This window comes from Dama dama, chromosome 13 (assembly GCF_033118175.1).
Source record: "Dama dama isolate Ldn47 chromosome 13, ASM3311817v1, whole genome shotgun sequence".
NCBI lineage: Eukaryota > Metazoa > Chordata > Mammalia > Artiodactyla > Cervidae > Dama > Dama dama.
The window spans coordinates 73,566,348-73,582,917 of NC_083693.1; the positions used below are offsets into that span (position 1 = coordinate 73,566,348).

General features: G+C 54.5%; 1 protein-coding gene across 1 annotated transcript in view; it reads left to right on the forward strand.

The window, feature by feature from the left end:
* DYNC1H1 (dynein cytoplasmic 1 heavy chain 1) overlaps positions 1–16,570 on the forward strand; it is a 61,621-nt gene that overhangs the window by 12,832 nt on the left and 32,219 nt on the right. Inside the window, exons 7-23 of the mRNA XM_061159440.1 lie at positions 15–242; positions 3,391–4,467; positions 5,057–5,236; positions 6,715–6,864; positions 8,631–8,777; positions 10,333–10,473; positions 10,825–11,001; positions 11,089–11,199; positions 11,292–11,411; positions 11,863–12,102; positions 13,886–14,041; positions 14,178–14,291; positions 14,507–14,617; positions 14,696–14,905; positions 15,055–15,201; positions 15,538–15,704; positions 15,799–15,972. Of these exons, the coding sequence (XP_061015423.1) occupies positions 15–242; positions 3,391–4,467; positions 5,057–5,236; positions 6,715–6,864; positions 8,631–8,777; positions 10,333–10,473; positions 10,825–11,001; positions 11,089–11,199; positions 11,292–11,411; positions 11,863–12,102; positions 13,886–14,041; positions 14,178–14,291; positions 14,507–14,617; positions 14,696–14,905; positions 15,055–15,201; positions 15,538–15,704; positions 15,799–15,972 (3,650 nt within the window). The remainder of the gene's footprint in view (positions 1–14; positions 243–3,390; positions 4,468–5,056; positions 5,237–6,714; positions 6,865–8,630; positions 8,778–10,332; positions 10,474–10,824; positions 11,002–11,088; positions 11,200–11,291; positions 11,412–11,862; positions 12,103–13,885; positions 14,042–14,177; positions 14,292–14,506; positions 14,618–14,695; positions 14,906–15,054; positions 15,202–15,537; positions 15,705–15,798; positions 15,973–16,570) is intronic.

A 16,570-nucleotide genomic window follows, 5' to 3' on the forward strand; every position in this document is an offset into this window, starting at 1 on the left:
AAATCATATCCCAGGTTATGGTCGCGTGCTTTGAAGTTTTTCAGACTTGGGATGATGAATACGAGAAGCTCCAGGTGTTACTGAGAGACATTGTCAAAAGGAAGAGGGAAGAAAACCTGAAGATGGTGTGGCGCATCAACCCCGCTCACAGGAAGCTGCAGGCCCGCCTGGACCAGATGCGGAAGTTCAGGCGTCAGCACGAGCAGCTGAGAGCCGTCATCGTCAGGGTCCTGCGGCCGCAGGTGTGGCTCACGGTCTAAAACTTAATGCCTGCATTGCTTGAGTGAACTCACTCTCTCTTTTTTTTTTTTTTTTTTTTTACAGTCACCTACTTGTTTCTCTTTTACACTGAAGTACTTCTCTAGCTCCATTTTCATCTGTCAGTCAGCTTAAAGATCTACTGGTTCTGAATCATAGCGTTTGCGTTCCAAGCTTTAACATTCTCCATCCATTCATTCCCATCCCCAAACTGCATGGACCCTACGGCCAAACCTCATGGGTTTACATCCTAATTCAGCTGTTGACCTAGCCATGTGACTGGGCCCATTGTTTTCCTCTTTTCCTCAGACTACCTTATCTGTAAAATGTGGATAATAATTGCGTTTGGCTTAGGTTTATTGAAACAATTAAATGACTCCTTTTCTTTCTTCATGCTTTTTTTTTTTCTCTTCTCAATTCACCACTTTTCTTGAGCACTGCTTTTCTCCCTTTAAACAATCCAGTCCAGAAAGAGCAGGTGGATTGATACATGTATAGGTAGACAAATGGGTAAACAGATAGATGTGTGATAAAGCCAATGTATAGCCAATGTTAATTGGTTGGTGTTAATCATAGGCTCTCGGTGGGGTCTTTTGTGTGTGTGTTCAGGATTCTTTCAGCCTTCCTGTAGTCTGAGAATTCTGTAGTGTTAGTTGGGGTGGGCAATCCGGTCTAGAAACCCTGCCATTTGGGTTCATTCTCCAATGAGGAGTGCTGGCCACCCAGGGTGGAGCAGGTTGGTAATAGTGCTCGGTGTCTCCTGACCTAGTGCAGTCCTGATCCATGTCTGCACGTGTGCGTGGGTTGGTTTTATGTGTTAACCCTTTACCGTGTCTGTGAGAGACTTGAGACGGGGACTGATTTGTCCTAGCTTAGGGTGTCTCAGCCCTTCGTGCCATGTCCTTCTCAGATAGCCCTGTTTTAAAACATCACTGTCTACTTTCCGTTTGTAAACCACGTGTATTACTGCCTTTTTGTTTGTAAAGTGTGTAATAAACTCGTGTGCAGGCGTGCATTCTCAGGATGGTCTTATTGGAGGACTAGCCTGTTCACGTTTAACGTAGTCATTGATAAGTTTGGATTCAGAGCTGCTGTTTGCTAGAGACTTAACAGCTATATTTCTTTGAATTTTCTTTTTTAGTATTTCCTCTAGGGATTTCTATCGGTCTCTAATTTATCGTGATATACTCAATACTGACTGAACCTCGTAATCAATATAGATCTCTTTCCTCCTGCTTGTCATGTTTACAAGAGAAATAATGCTTTTCTTACAATGCATATATATCATGTATATTATGTGGTATTACTATTACATATGTTATAAACCCAGCACTACAGTGTTACAAGTTAAGCAGTCACATATATCTTAGAAAAAATCAGCAGGTGAAAAGAAAAATAATGACATCACCTTCTACATTTGTCCCCAATTTATGTTTTCCAGTTCTCTTCATTTCTTTCTGCGACCTAAGTTACCTCTGCCGTCTTCTCTCTGTAGCCTGAAGAAATGCTTTGCCATTTCTTGTCCCATAGGTTTGCTGGCAACACTCTCACATTTGAAGGATCGTTTCACTGGTTATAGAACTTCTGGTTGCCAGCAAGTTGTAAATCTGTCCAGACTTTTCATTCTTGCAGGGCTCCCCAGGGTCTCCTGTGTGTATATGTAATTTACTCCACTGGCCCTTGTCTGACTGTCTTTTCCAGAATCCCCCCTTTATTTGTTTTCTAAATTTTATGTGCTTGGTCTTGCTTGCTGCATGGGCTTTTGTCTAGTTGCGGCGAGTGGGGGCGACTCTCTGTTGCCACGTATGGTCTTCTCGTCGCGGTGGCTCCCCTTGTTGGGGAGCACAGGTTCTGGGGTGCCTGGGCTTCAGCAGTAGCCGCTCCCGGGATCTAGAGCGCTGGCTCTATAGTTGTGGTGCACGGGCGTAGTGGCTCCACAGCATGGGGGATCTTCCTGGACCAGTGCAGGCAGATTCTAATCCCCTCAGGCGCCAGGGACGTCCCCAGAACCCCCTGCTGTAAGCTGCTCTTCTGCGCCCACCTGCAAAGCTGCGAGTCTTCCTGCCTGAGCCAGGGCGGGCGCGCCTCCAGGCGGACGGCCGTCGGCTGACTGCTCTCACCTGCTGTCAGCACACCTCAAGGTGTTGGCTGTCTCTGGCGGTTGTCCGTTGTCCTGAAATGGCTGTTTAATCATTTTATGCAGTTTTTGCTCCTCTAGTGTCATTGCCAGGAGTTCTCAGAATGTTTTTAAATATATAAAATAAAATGCACAGGTTTACAAAGAAACAGTTGTCCACAGTTTTGAAGTTGTGATCTGTGGACAGTAATCTGTGTGCTTCTCCATGAACATGTAAAAGAGCAAGACCTAGTGCCAGGCCTGAGAGCCTGAGTTTGAAGTAGTGAGCATAAACGAGCTGTCAGGATTACAGCCGCTGCCGTGTGATGTAGAAGGACACTGGGGACAGCTATAACGGTTGCCTACATTCATGATTGAAGAAAATGCTAGATTTAATTAGGCTTACTGAAAGTGATTTTCCCCAAATACACAGACTGTCTGAGCTTCATGTGCGGCGTCTGTGGACCCCAGATCAAGCCCCCGCCCCGCGGTGGAATTCCGCGCAAGTGGCGTGAGCTGTGCCTGGCGGTCCGCCGCGTCCCGAGGCGCGGGGCCTGTGTGCTCTGCCATCTGTCCAGGAGCGCGTGGGGGGCTGAGCAGGACCCTCTCACTTACTGTCATGCTCGACCTGTCCGTCTGCTGCAGTGTGGACCCTGGGCTGTAATCTGAAGTTATAGAAATAAAAATGAGAAGTATATTGGATACCAACTTTGTATGTAGCACTCCTGTGAAGTGCTGAGCTTCCCAGTGCAGTTTGAGGGAAGAACCCGAAACCCAGATCTCAACACGTTTTTTTTTTTAGCTTTGGCCACAAAACTACGTTGTCTGAAGGTCTTTACAGCAGAGTTAAAACGTTCAGTATGGTGTCTTACACGGCCTTGAGTTGTGGCTGTAAAAAGTCTGAGTAAACGTTAGGCTTAAGTGGCGGACTGGTCACCTTGTGTGGTGTGTGCTACTCAACGAGGTAAAAGTCTTCCTTTGGCAGACCTGTTTTCTTCCAAACCCTGTCCTTGCAGGTCACAGCAGTTGCGCAGCAAAACCAAGGGGAGGTGCCTGAACCCCAGGACATGAAAGTGGCCGAGGTGCTCTTCGACGCTGCCGACGCGAATGCCATAGAGGAGGTCAACCTGGCTTACGAGAACGTCAAGGAAGTGGACGGGCTGGACGTCTCCAAGGAGGGCACGGAGGCCTGGGAGGCCGCGATGAAGAGATACGACGAGAGGATCGACAGGGTGGAGACCCGGATCACCGCCCGCCTGCGAGACCAGCTCGGCACGGCCAAGAACGCCAACGAGATGTTCCGGATCTTCTCCAGGTTCAACGCGCTGTTCGTCCGGCCTCACATTCGCGGGGCCATCCGCGAGTACCAGACGCAGCTGATCCAGCGTGTGAAGGACGACATCGAGTCTCTTCACGACAAGTTCAAGGTCCAGTACCCGCAGAGCCAGGCGTGTAAGATGAGCCACGTGCGCGACCTGCCACCCGTGTCCGGATCCATCATCTGGGCCAAGCAGATCGACCGGCAACTGACGGCCTACATGAAGCGCGTGGAGGACGTGCTGGGCAAGGGCTGGGAGAACCACGTGGAGGGCCAGAAGCTGAAGCAGGACGGGGACAGCTTCCGCATGAAGCTCAATACGCAGGAGATCTTCGACGACTGGGCCCGCAAGGTGCAGCAGCGCAACCTGGGCGTGTCGGGCCGCATCTTCACCATCGAGAGCACGCGGGTCCGGGGCCGCGCCGGCAACGTCCTCAAGCTGAAGGTCAACTTCCTCCCCGAGATCATCACCCTCTCCAAAGAAGTGCGAAACCTCAAGTGGCTGGGCTTCCGCGTCCCGCTGGCGATCGTGAACAAGGCTCACCAAGCGAACCAGCTCTACCCGTTTGCCATCTCGCTGATCGAGAGCGTGCGGACCTACGAGCGCACGTGCGAGAAGGTGGAGGAGCGGAACACCATCTCCCTGCTGGTGGCGGGCCTGAAGAAGGAGGTGCAGGCGCTGATCGCCGAGGGCATCGCCCTGGTGTGGGAGTCCTACAAGCTCGACCCGTACGTGCAGCGCTTGGCGGAGACGGTCTTCAGCTTCCAGGAGAAGGTGCGTGCCGCTTCCGGCCTCCCCGTCGCGGAGGGGGCCAGTCGGTTAGCACTTAGCTCTCCACAGAGGTCGCCCACGGTCCCGACAGCTCAGGGCCACGTCCGCCAAGCAGGGGAAGGAGGCTCTCCCCTCACCAGGCTGTTGGATGGTTTGGGTTCTTTAGGGAGGCCGTTCAGTGACAGTCCCCGTTCAGGTAGGGGGCCAGGGCAGAGGTGAAGGGCCCGAGAGCTCCGTTACTGATAAAGCTGTGTGGACCGCGGGTTGGCGGCTCGCGGCCCGCCCCAGACCTGGCCCTCCTCCCCAGATCCCCGCCCGGCTGTGCTGCACTCACCTCCTGGCCCTGCTCCTGCCTCTGCAGGCAGGACAGAGTCCACTGGTCTGGTGAGCAGCTGGCTCCCAGGGAGGGAAGGTGCTGAGCAGCATGCATTGATGTCCTGCTCCCGCAGGGGCAGTCGGAGGACGCCTTCCCGGAAGCGGGAGTGGGAAGGGGAGAGGCTGCCGATGTCCATACCTTTCCCTTCCCTCCTCGGAGACGGGGGTGTGGTGTCAGGCCAGCACGTAGGGTTGGCTCCTTTGTACCTTCCTTTAGGTGGACGACCTACTGATCATCGAGGAGAAGATAGACCTGGAAGTCCGCTCCCTGGAGACATGCATGTACGATCATAAGACTTTCTCCGAGATCCTGAACAGAGTGCAGAAGGCCGTGGACGACCTAAACCTGCACTCCTACTCCAACCTGCCCATCTGGGTCAACAAGCTGGACATGGAGGTGGGTGGCGCCGGCCACACGTCGCACCGTCTGCCGTCTGCATGGGGGTGGCCCCGGTCCACAAGTCTGTCGGTTCATCACTGGAAAGCTCTTTCTGTGGAAGTTATCAGTGACCGTGACCATCCGGTTCTTTCCAGAAATCCCCTGTAGCTGACAGTAGAGCTGAACTGCGGTGCTGGCTGCAGTCACCCTCCTCCTGCACCGGAAGCAGGGCGCTCCGGGGGAGGAGAGGAGTGCTCTCGTCTTCTGGGTGTTTGACAGCCTCCTACGTCAGCTCTGCTGATGACTGAGGTGGTTCTCCCTGGCCCTCCTCTCTGGGCCGCCTTCTCTGGCCACCCTGTCTTTCTCCACCAGCCCGCCAGCAGCCACGTACCTTTTGTTCCTGGTTTAGAGGATCTTGGCTCACTCTTGTGGGGTGGGTGTTGGAAGCATACTTAGCACCCCGTGTGGCTTTCTCATCAGCGGATGTCAGAGCGTCTGTGAAGTCTCTGGAGGGAGGGAGGGTGTTTTGTGGCAGAGATCACTCAGTGGACAGGTGGTCGCTGGTCAGTTCTGAAGTTGTGTGTGGGTCACAGGTTTTCTCCTCTAAAGTGGATTAGTAAAATGCAGCGATTCCTCCAGTGGGCCCTGAACAGAGTGAGCTTTCAGAAGCCCCAGTCTTCTGAATCGAGTGCGAGTCCCAGGTTTTCTCAGGCCGCCCCCGCAGCGTTCCCAGGATGGTTGAGTGGCTCACAATGAGGGAGCTCTAAGCAAGCTGTGCGGATGCCCTAGTCCTTGGAAATCTCCTCACAGATCAGAGATCTCCGACTTCCTTCTTCACTTGTTGAAAGAAAATGGTCACTGTTTGGTGACTGATGTTGACTAGATTTACTGTGGTTATCATTTTACAAATAGATATACATATTGAATCTTTATGCTGTACATCCAAAACTAATGTTACAGTCAGTTACTGAAGGCAGGAGAAGGGGCGGCAGAGGATGAGATGGTTAGGTAGCATCACTGACTCAGTGGACATGAGTTTGAGAAACTCCAGGAGATGGTGAAGGACGGAAGCCTGGTGTGCTGCAGTCCGTGGGTCGCAGAGAGTCAGACGTGACTTAGCAACTGAGCAGCAACAATAACGAAATCAGTTGTGCCTCGATTTAAAAAAGAAAATGGTTTCATCTCCAAATTATATTCTCTAGTTTTATATGTGAGGCTGGTTTTCTGTCATGTTGAACATGTATCAAGACCTTCGCCACACCTGCGCGTTTGTGTTGGTCTTGTCACTTGTCAGCAGGAGTCCGCAGGTGGAGAGCACAGTCAGCCTGGTGGTCAGTGACCCGAGGCTGGAGGGTGAAGACGAGGTTGAGGAACTGGGGGTGAAGGCTTGTGGTCGGGAACAATCTGTCCTGGACCTGGACCGTCAGTTTTCTGTCAGTACGCTCTGCGAGCTAACTTTGAGAGAAACACTGTTCTTAGACATGTTTTCTCTGTAGATTGAAAGGATACTGGGCGTCCGACTGCAAGCTGGCCTGAGAGCTTGGACCCAGGTGCTCCTTGGACAAGCGGAGGATAAAGCAGAGGTTGACATGGATACAGATGCCCCTCAAGTTAGTCACAAGCCTGGAGGAGAGCCAAAGATCAAGGTGAGTATCTCCCAGGGCAGCCGGTCCCATAGGAGGTAAAGCACCAGTGGAAGCGCCAGTGAAAAGGCCACTGCAGTGGGCAGACCTGAGCCTGGTCAGCGTCCCGGGGTGACGTGAGGTGAGGAGAAGGGCTCTCCCCCCACCGTCCGTGAGGACAGCGGAGACCCAGCAGGAGGGCTGCTCTACAGAGGGCGCCCCAAGTGCCAGGGCGTGAGAGGCAGGAAAAGTGGAGAGTGTCACGGAAGGGGCTGAGGAGCAGTGACCGCCAGCGGAAGTGTCCCGGGAGACCCGGCGAGTCTGACTGGAGCCCGTCCTTAAGCTGAGTCTGTCGAGGCCGCCATCCCCGGGGTCACAGAGCCCCCGCGACTGAGCAACTGGACGACGGACTGGTGCTCGTGTCTTTGCCTTGGTGATCACACCACTTGAGAGGAGGCTGGAGAGGGCGTATACCTGTCCTCTTCACGCCTGCGTTAGAGCTCTGCTCTGCCTCAGCTTTCAGGAATAAATGGGCTTTACTCGTTTTGTCTGATGGCTGTGTCGCGTCTTAGCCACGGTGCGGGGGTCTCCCTACCAGTGCGGGCTCGGTAGCTGTGCTCACGGCTTCATTATTAACATGGGGCCTTAGTTCCCCCACCAGGGCGCGAACCCACGTCCCCTGCCTTAGAAGGTAGATTCCTAACCCCTGGACCACCAGCGAAGTCCCAGGTTATTTTCCTCAATGGAGAATAAAACTTAGAACCTACACTGGGGGAAAATTTCTCTTCTCCTAGGATGTACATAGGAAGCAATTTGAAGAACTGAATACAATCGTCTGCTGCAAGCAGAAGTTCAGACAGTGACCCTAAAGTGTCAGTTTTAATGAAAATCTGAGTAGAATTCTCATGGAGGGATGCATCAGCACGCTGGACAGCAGCCCTTGTCTCCACGCAGCTGTTTCCCATTGTGTGGAGGGGGGGCCTACTGGGGCCTGCAAGCTTCCCAGAAAGTTCTGTTTAAACTCTGCATGTAACACAGGTGGTGGTTATAAACGTGTCCACCTTACACTGATCCATTAAGCCATACATTAGTTCTGTGTAGTTTTCAATATTTGTGTTCTATTTACCAGTGAAAGTCTCCAAATCGGAAGCCTGATAGAACTGGGCAAATAGAAACTTTGATCTGAGAGAAACAATTGCCTTTTTTTTTTTTCTACCCAGACTTCATGTTTTCTTTTAATACCTAAAATGTTTTCACTTTTGAATATTACAGATATTCATCCCCAGGGCATACTTTTTTAAAAAAATTACTGAGGTGCAGAAAAGCAAATGAGGGTGTCTGAGTTGATCGGATATGTAGCGGAGACTGAGCTGGAATTCTTAAATTGCCTCAAAGCACTGGTGGGTGGCACAGACTGATCCCAGCCTGTAAACCCATCAGTGAAGCCGGCCTTGGGTCACTGCTTTCTCAGGTTGCAAGGTCCTCCACGTCCAGACATTGTCACACACATCGGATCAGGCGCTTCACTGAGCGCCTATTGTGTGTCCGACACCCAGGTGCTGGGTGCCCGGGAGGAGCCCACGCAGAGCTGCCCTCTGACCTCCTCCAGGCTCTCGGGGAGGGCTGCAGGCCAAACATGAACTCACAGAAGGCCGGATCTATTAGTAACTTAACAGAGTTTGTGGTTCACACGAAACTAGTGTAAGGATTCAGAGAGAGAAAATGGTATATATCAAAGCCCTTGTACTGAAATAGACTGCTGAGTCAAAACGACACCTCTGCTTTTCCAGAACGTCGTTCACGAGCTGAGGATCACCAACCAGGTCATCTATTTGAACCCGCCCATCGAGGAGTGCAGGTACAAGTTGTACCAGGAGATGTTCGCCTGGAAGATGGTGGTGCTGTCTCTTCCCCGGATCCAGAGCCAGAGGTACCAGGTGAGCCCCCTTGCTCTCGTGAGGAAGCCCCGGACCTCAGCTCAGCGCTCTGTCAGCTCAGCGCTCTGGCGGAAAGCTGGACAAGGCGCAGTGTGATCTGACACTTTCCCCGTGGCTACTGCCCCACACAGTCCCAAGTGTATCTCCTTTCTTAGCTGTGCGTGTGGCTCCGTTCTCTCCTCCCTCCTCTGGGGCCCGGTCTTCACTCCCGGCTCCCCCAGCTCTCCCTGCACCTTGCCGGCACGTCCACGTCACTGGTTCCTGTATGTTCCATGCCCGCCCCACCTCGCCATCCACATCCCATCCGGACTGCTGGTCATGAATACCAGCCGTGCGCTGGCCCTGCGTGCTCCTGTCTCCTCTGGTCCTTACCCTAACTCCACGGGCCGGTCCTGCTGCCTCCTCGCGGCTCCACGTGGCCACCTGCAGACGTGTCGTCTCTCAGTCCCCTCCCTCAGACCTGCGTCTCCCCCAGTCTTCTCTTCCCCGCCCTCTAACCTGCTCAGGCCGCAGATCTTGACGTCACCCTGGACGCCCACCGTCTCCCTCTTCAGGACTTACTCTGGTCTGTTTCTTGTGGCGTCCAGTGCTGCAGACGTGCAGGGTGCATCTCACCCGCAGGCCTAGTTAAGCCCCCTCCTCACTGGTCTCTGCTCTCGTCCCTCTAAAAGCTGCGGTCAGCACAGCAGCCCAGAGTACCTCTTAGGTGTGTGTGGACCCCGACGCTGCTGTTTTGGGAGGCTGGTAACAGCTTCCCGTCTCGTCCACCATGGGGGCCTGCGGGCCCCCGACACGTGGCACTCTGCCTCCTGCCTCTCCGCCCCCAGGTCTGCTGCAGCGCGCGGGGCCCGCTCGTCCTCACACAGGCCAGGCAGACGCTGGCCCCAGGCCTCTGCCCTTGCTCATCCCCTGTCCCCACGGTGCCCCTCCTCACCCAGTCTCTGCCCAGGGTCACCTCCTCAGTGAGGCCTCCCGTGCCCCCACCATGTGAAATACATCCTCCCCGCCCTGCATTCCTTCCCACCCCCGTTTCTCCCCAGCCCTGCTCGCCATCTGACATCCTGTGTATTTTGCTTTTCCCTTGGTTGTCTCTCCTCTCCCGCAGAACCTAAGTCTGTGCCAGCAGATGTCTTTGTCTGTTCATAACGCCTGCAGCAGTGCCTGGCCTGTGACTGGCCCGCAGGTTGTTGACGCTGACGAGTGACTGTGTGCACACTGGTGTTCACACTCGGTGGTGGTCCCTCGCTCCCCGAGGCGACACCCTCGGTCCTGCCCTCTGGGATGAGAGGCTCAGGTCTCGTGGGGCCCACTCTGGACACCCTGCTCCCTGCTCCTGAGGCACGCCTGCTCAAACAGGGATGCCACACCTTCCAGCTTGTGGTTGATGTTCCTTTTCTTGGTTTGATGAGTTAAATATACTTGGGTCACTTGTGACTGGGATGAATGAACGTTATCCCTTAAATAGCATTTCTTTCAGTTGACTTCAGTGAAAGGTAGCTGAGGTTCACATTTCTGTATGCACTCCCTGTGTTCATTTCCGGCTTTGTTCCATTAGGTGGGCGTCCACTACGAACTGACGGAAGAAGAGAAGTTCTACCGGAACGCGCTGACGCGGATGCCAGATGGCCCCGTGGCCCTGGAGGAGTCCTACTCTGCAGTCATGGGCATCGTCACCGAAGTCGAGCAGTACGTCAAGGTGAGGCGCTCCTCTCCCTCCGGTGCGCGTGATCCATCTTAGACGCAGTGTGAGCCTGAATGAATGTGCAGCTAAGAAGTCTTGACTAAACGTAATGTGATTTATGAGGTAATGTTTGCTACTTTCAAGCAAGGAGTGAACAATAGAATGAACCTTTTGGGGTATTAATCATTTTGGAAAGCAGAAAACTTTATTCTCTTTTGGTTGGGAAACTGAGCATTTGAAATGAGAGTTTATTCCTAACAGTGATGAAAGAACACAAACCTTTTTAACAGATTACGACCATATGTATTAATGTTTCATAAAATGAGAAGTCAAGCTGTAGTGCGAAACTGCATTCTTCATTTGCAGGTCTGGCTTCAGTATCAGTGCTTGTGGGACATGCAAGCCGAGAACATCTATAACCGGCTCGGGGAAGATCTCAACAAGTGGCAAGCTCTCTTGGTCCAGATAAGGAAGGCCCGAGGAACCTTCGACAATGCAGAGACCAAGAAAGAGTTTGGACCGGTGGTGATAGATTACGGCAAGGTGAGCCCCACCGGCTTCCTGCACGGTGGCCGTGACGCAGCGTGTGACCGCAGGGAAGCTGCGGTGTGAACACTGCTTCCCCCGCAGGTCCAGTCAAAGGTGAACCTGAAGTACGACTCGTGGCACAAGGAGGTGCTCAGCAAGTTTGGGCAGATGCTCGGCTCCAACATGACCGAGTTCCACTCGCAGATCTCCAAGGTGAGGAGACGGGAGCCCGCGGGGCGGCAGGCCCGCCGGCCCGCCCGCCGGCCCCTGGGTGCCCCGACCGACACCATGCTGTCCCCCCACAGTCCCGCCAGGAGCTGGAGCAGCACTCCGTGGACACGGCCAGCACCTCCGACGCGGTGACCTTCATCACCTACGTGCAGTCTCTGAAACGGAAGATCAAGCAGTTTGAGAAGCAAGTCGAGGTGAGCTCTGTCCTTCGCTGTGCCTTGGGGGTCCCCAGGGCGTCTCTGTCGTACCCCCTGCCATCCTGTAAAGGTGGACGCCGGCGTCCTAGGCGGCAGCATTTTACAAAGCTTTGCAGGTGATCCTCAGGTACTTCGGGCTTTGAGAACCACAGGTTCTTGTCTTTTGAAATCTTTTTATTTTAGTTGTTGATCTTCAAGTCCTCAAACTTCAATTTCCTTCTCATAGTTTGGACCTAGGGTGTGAAGCCCAGTTCCGGGGCGCTCAGGCCCTGCTCGGGGCTGCCTCGGTGCAGCCGGGGCAGTCCCGGCGCTGGCCCAGCCAGCCGGGGAGGTTCCCGGCGGAAAGCAGGCGTGTTCTGTACCCACGGGTGTCTTCTTGGTGCAGTCTGACCGTAGTTCCTGTTGCCCTTCTAGAGGAAAAAGCCCCGTGCGTTTGTTCCCTCTCCAGCTCTACCGCAATGGCCAGCGGCTGCTGGAGAAGCAGAGGTTCCAGTTCCCGCCGTCCTGGCTCTACATCGACAACATCGAGGGGGAGTGGGGGGCCTTCAACGACATCATGAGGCGGAAGGACTCCGCCATCCAGCAGCAGGTGGCCAACCTGCAGATGAAGATCGTGCAGGAGGACCGGGCCGTGGAGAGCCGCACCACCGACCTGCTGACCGACTGGGAGAAAACCAAGCCCGTCACGGTGAGCCCCGCGCGGCCCGCGCCCCGGCCCGCAGCGCCGGCCGTCCCTGCCGGCAGACCGAGGCGCCTCCGCCGCTGAGCTCTCGAGGGTGAGGGCGCTTCCTTCCTGCAATTAAGGGAGCTGTCCTTGCAGAGAGTGGATGTGAAACTGAAAACCAGCTTAGATAGGCCTCTTTTTACCCAGACTCCTCACGACAGTCATTTAAGTCAGGGAATGCTTCTAAAGCCTAACATTTCTCTACTCATAAGTTACCCTCTTAGTTGTACTCAGAAGTTGGACTTGTCCCTCTTGTGGACTCAGGCCAGGCGTCCCCCGGCGCCACTGCTTGGCCTGTGCTCTGGGGCCGTCCTGGGCTGTGCCGCTGTCGTCGCAGAGGTTAAGCCTCTCTGTGCCCAGACACTGCCGCAGCCAGGCCTCCACATTCGTTCAAGTTTGTATTGAGCACCAACTGTGTTCTGGGGAGCAGGAACACAGCCGTGACCAGAGAAGAGCCTGGCCCCAGGGGGACACGCTCCCGCAGGAGCCGGAGGGGGAGAAGGGAACAGGAAGGACACGCATTTTAAGTCAGACGGAGATGCGTCCTGGGGGCATTGTGTTGGTGCCTCACTGCTCGGCGGGGAGTCTGGCGTGTGGGGACCAGTGGGGGCAGGCAGGTGTGCCAACGGCCGAGGGGCATGCAAACAGGCAGACAGGGCGCAGGCTTGGAGGTCACGGCCCGCTTTATTCCACTGGGTGGAATTCACAGGCGCACATGTGTAAACACCGCAGGAGAAGGATGTGCATGCATCCTAGATAGTAGAGGGGCGTGCAGACAGCCGGGATGGGGTGCAGGCGGGGAGGAAACAGCCTGCCTGGTTCGCTGGGTGGAATTCACATGGAGGCACACGTGTAAACACTGCAGGAAAAGGATGTGAATACGTCCTAGGTGCTGGTCGGGTTTTGTGGTCAGGGCTGTGATTCTCCACATGAGGCCTGGGGACCGATCGGGCTCCCCGCCACCCCCAGCACACACGCACATCTGCTGGGTCGGCCTCTGTCCTGCCCTCAGCCCATCTGTGCTGCTGGCCTGAACTCCCACTTGGTGTCTGGTTGGTCCGAGGGGCCCCGGGGTGAAGCAGGCTGTGCTTCGCTGACGCCGGGACTGCCCGGTCGTGCGGGGGAGTGAGGGCTGATCAGCAGGCAAGAATGCAGCACCTCAGCGTGGACGTCGGTGCCTCACCCCACTGGCGATGTGTCAGTTAGAACTCTCACTGAGGGAGTGCCCTGGGGGTCCAGTGGTTAGGACTCAGCGCTCTCACTCCTGAGGGCCTGGCTTCACCCCCGATCAGGGAGCTGAGGTCCCACAAGTCACACAGTGTGGCAAAAAAGAGATAAAGAACCTGAATTGATACTTGATATAGTCATTCTCAAAGGTTATTAAAGTGGAAAGAGATCTGTGAATCGTGTTAGTGCAGAAGCCGAGCCTCTGGTGAGAACGCTGCTCTCCTCCTTCCCTCGTCCCTGATGCCAGGGCTGTGCCCCCGGGGAGGGCGTGCCTGGCGGGGGTGGCCCACTCCGGACCCAGGTCAGTGTCTCCCCGGCACTCCGCAAGGGGACGCCTGAGTTGACGGGTGCTCCCCTTGCCCGGGTCAGACCTGGAAGTAACGGGCACGCATCGCCAGCACGCACTTCTGAACGTTTACATGCAGACACACTCAAGGAAGCGCAGCGACCCCTCCAGCGCCTTGGAGCCAGGCCCTCTCTCTGAAGCCTGGCTCTGACTCGCTGGTCTTGACCGCTTCAGGGCAACCTGCGTCCAGAGGAGGCGCTGCAGGCGCTCACCATCTACGAAGGGAAGTTCGGCAGACTGAAGGACGACCGCGAGAAGTGTGCGAAGGCCAAGGAGGCCCTGGAGCTGACCGACACGGGGCTTCTCAGCGGCAGCGAGGAGCGCGTCCAGGTGCGGGCCGCTCCCGCGGGCCTGTGGGCGCGGGCACCTCCTGCTGACCTCGCCCCCAGCCCGGCTGCACAGGCCCTGGCAGAGTCGGAGGTGGCTCCTCCCCGAAGTGTAACTGCTCTGCTGTCCTTGATCGCAGGTGGCCTTAGAAGAGTTACAGGACCTCAAAGGCGTTTGGTCAGAGCTCTCTAAGGTCTGGGAGCAGATTGACCAGATGAAGGAGCAGCCGTGGGTTTCAGTGCAGCCTCGAAAGGTACGTGTCAGTAACACAGATACCGAGCTGCCCTTCACATGGTGGAAGTTGGAGACTTTACATAGGAACTTGGCAAGCAGGGAGTTGTACCGCGAGCTCACAAGAAGTCCCTTCCAGTCGTTTGTCTGAAATTTCTTTTAAGGCTTGTTTTTAAATGTTTCACCCTTTAAAGGAACGTCGGCAAACTGAATACCACTTTGGGTTTCTCTTGACAGCTTCGACAGAATTTAGACGGCCTCCTGAACCAGCTGAAAAACTTCCCCGCCCGATTGCGGCAGTACGCGTCCTACGAGTTTGTGCAGAGGCTTCTGAAAGGTTACCTGAAGGTGGGTGACCCAGAGCTGCGGGCCGGGAGGTCAGCCGGAAACACGCCGCGCGGGTGACTCGGCTCCCTCTCCCCACAGATAAACATGCTGGTGATCGAGCTCAAGTCCGAAGCGCTTAAGGACCGCCACTGGAAACAGCTGATGAAGCGGCTTCACGTGAACTGGGTTGTTTCTGAGCTGACCCTCGGCCAAATCTGGGACGTGGACCTGCAGAAAAATGAAGCTGTGGTCAAGGACGTGCTGCTCGTGGCCCAGGGGGAGATGGCTCTGGAGGAGTTCCTGAAGCAGGTGCGGGTCGGGCTGTGACGCCACCTGGGCTATGAGACGGAATCTCGCCTGCGGTCCCTCCTGTCCTCATATTGTTGACTCACCTGGCCACTTATGTGGCTGGCCAATGCCCATACATTGATGACCTACCTCTTTGGGTTTTAATTCAGATACGTGAAGTGTGGAACACGTACGAATTGGACTTGGTTAACTATCAGAACAAGTGTCGCCTGATCCGCGGCTGGGACGACCTCTTCAACAAGGTCAAAGAGCACATCAACAGCGTGTCCGCCATGAAACTTTCTCCGTATTACAAGGTACTACTATGGTGGCTTCCCTCCCGCACATCTGCCGTAATGCCCGCAGCCTCATGGGGACGCCCCAGGCAGTCCAGCAGTTAAGACTCCAGGCTTCCACTGCAGGGAGCACAGGTTCGATCCTTGGTCAGGGAACTAAGACCCCAAGTGCTACACGGCCTAAATAATATATATTTTAAAAATAAAAATGGTCAGGCTCAGTTACCAGGGACCTGTTTTTAGAAAAAGTGAGTCACATAACTTGATTGGATGTTTGTCTGCATCTTGGGGTAAGTTCTGGCGTATCTGAGAGGGGAGAGGGGTAGCAGTTGACCTCTGCCTTCTTTTGCCTGGTAGGTGTTTGAGGAGGATGCCCTGAGCTGGGAAGACAAACTGAACCGCATCATGGCCCTGTTCGACGTGTGGATCGACGTGCAGAGGCGCTGGGTCTACCTGGAGGGCATCTTCACGGGCAGTGCAGACATCAAGCACCTGCTGCCGGTGGAGACCCAGCGGTTCCAGAGGTTCGGCCTCCTGGGGTGGGGGCAGAAGGGTGGGCTTGGCTGGGGACACTCTGCGTGAAGGCTGACAGTAACCTCGCTTCTAATTGACCTGTAGCATCAGCACGGAGTTCTTGGCTCTGATGAAGAAAGTATCCAAGTCTCCCCTGGTGATGGATGTTCTGAACATCCAGGGGGTGCAGAGGTCTCTGGAGAGATTGGCAGACCTGCTGGGAAAGATCCAGAAAGCCCTGGGAGAGTACCTGGAAAGAGAGCGCTCGTCTTTCCCCAGGTGAGGGGGAGTCTCCGGTGTGGACTGAAGGGAAGTCCAGCTCTGCAGTTTCCTCCCTCCTGGCCTATGTGTTGCTAACTCTGACATCAAGAGTTTTCTTACCAGTAACCCATTTAATGAATACTGTTTCCCTTTCATCGAGTGAGTCCTCTTTATTTTCTACCGTGGGTTTTTATACTAAGTTCCATTTAAACTATTATTCCCTCTCCCAGGCAGCTTGCCTCTCTTAAAAAACTCACTCTGATGATTTTATTTTCTAAGTGGCTTTTTTTTTTTCCTTTCTGAATAGTTTGAGTGAGTGAAAGTCACTTAGTTGTGTCCAACTCTTTGCAACCCCATGGACTGTAGCCTGCCAGGCTCCTCTGTCCACAGGGATTTTCCAGGCAAGAATACTGGAGTGGGTTGCCAATGCTCTCCTCCAGGGGATCTTCCCAACCCAGGGATCGAACCCAGGTCTCCTGCACTGCAGGCAGATTCTTCATGGTCTGAGCCCAGGGAAGCCCTCTGAATAGTTTACTTACTATAAATAGAGCAGGTTTTTTAAAAATTGGTGACGTGAAGTGAATTATATGAAATGCAGTATTTCTTTTCAGCGTCT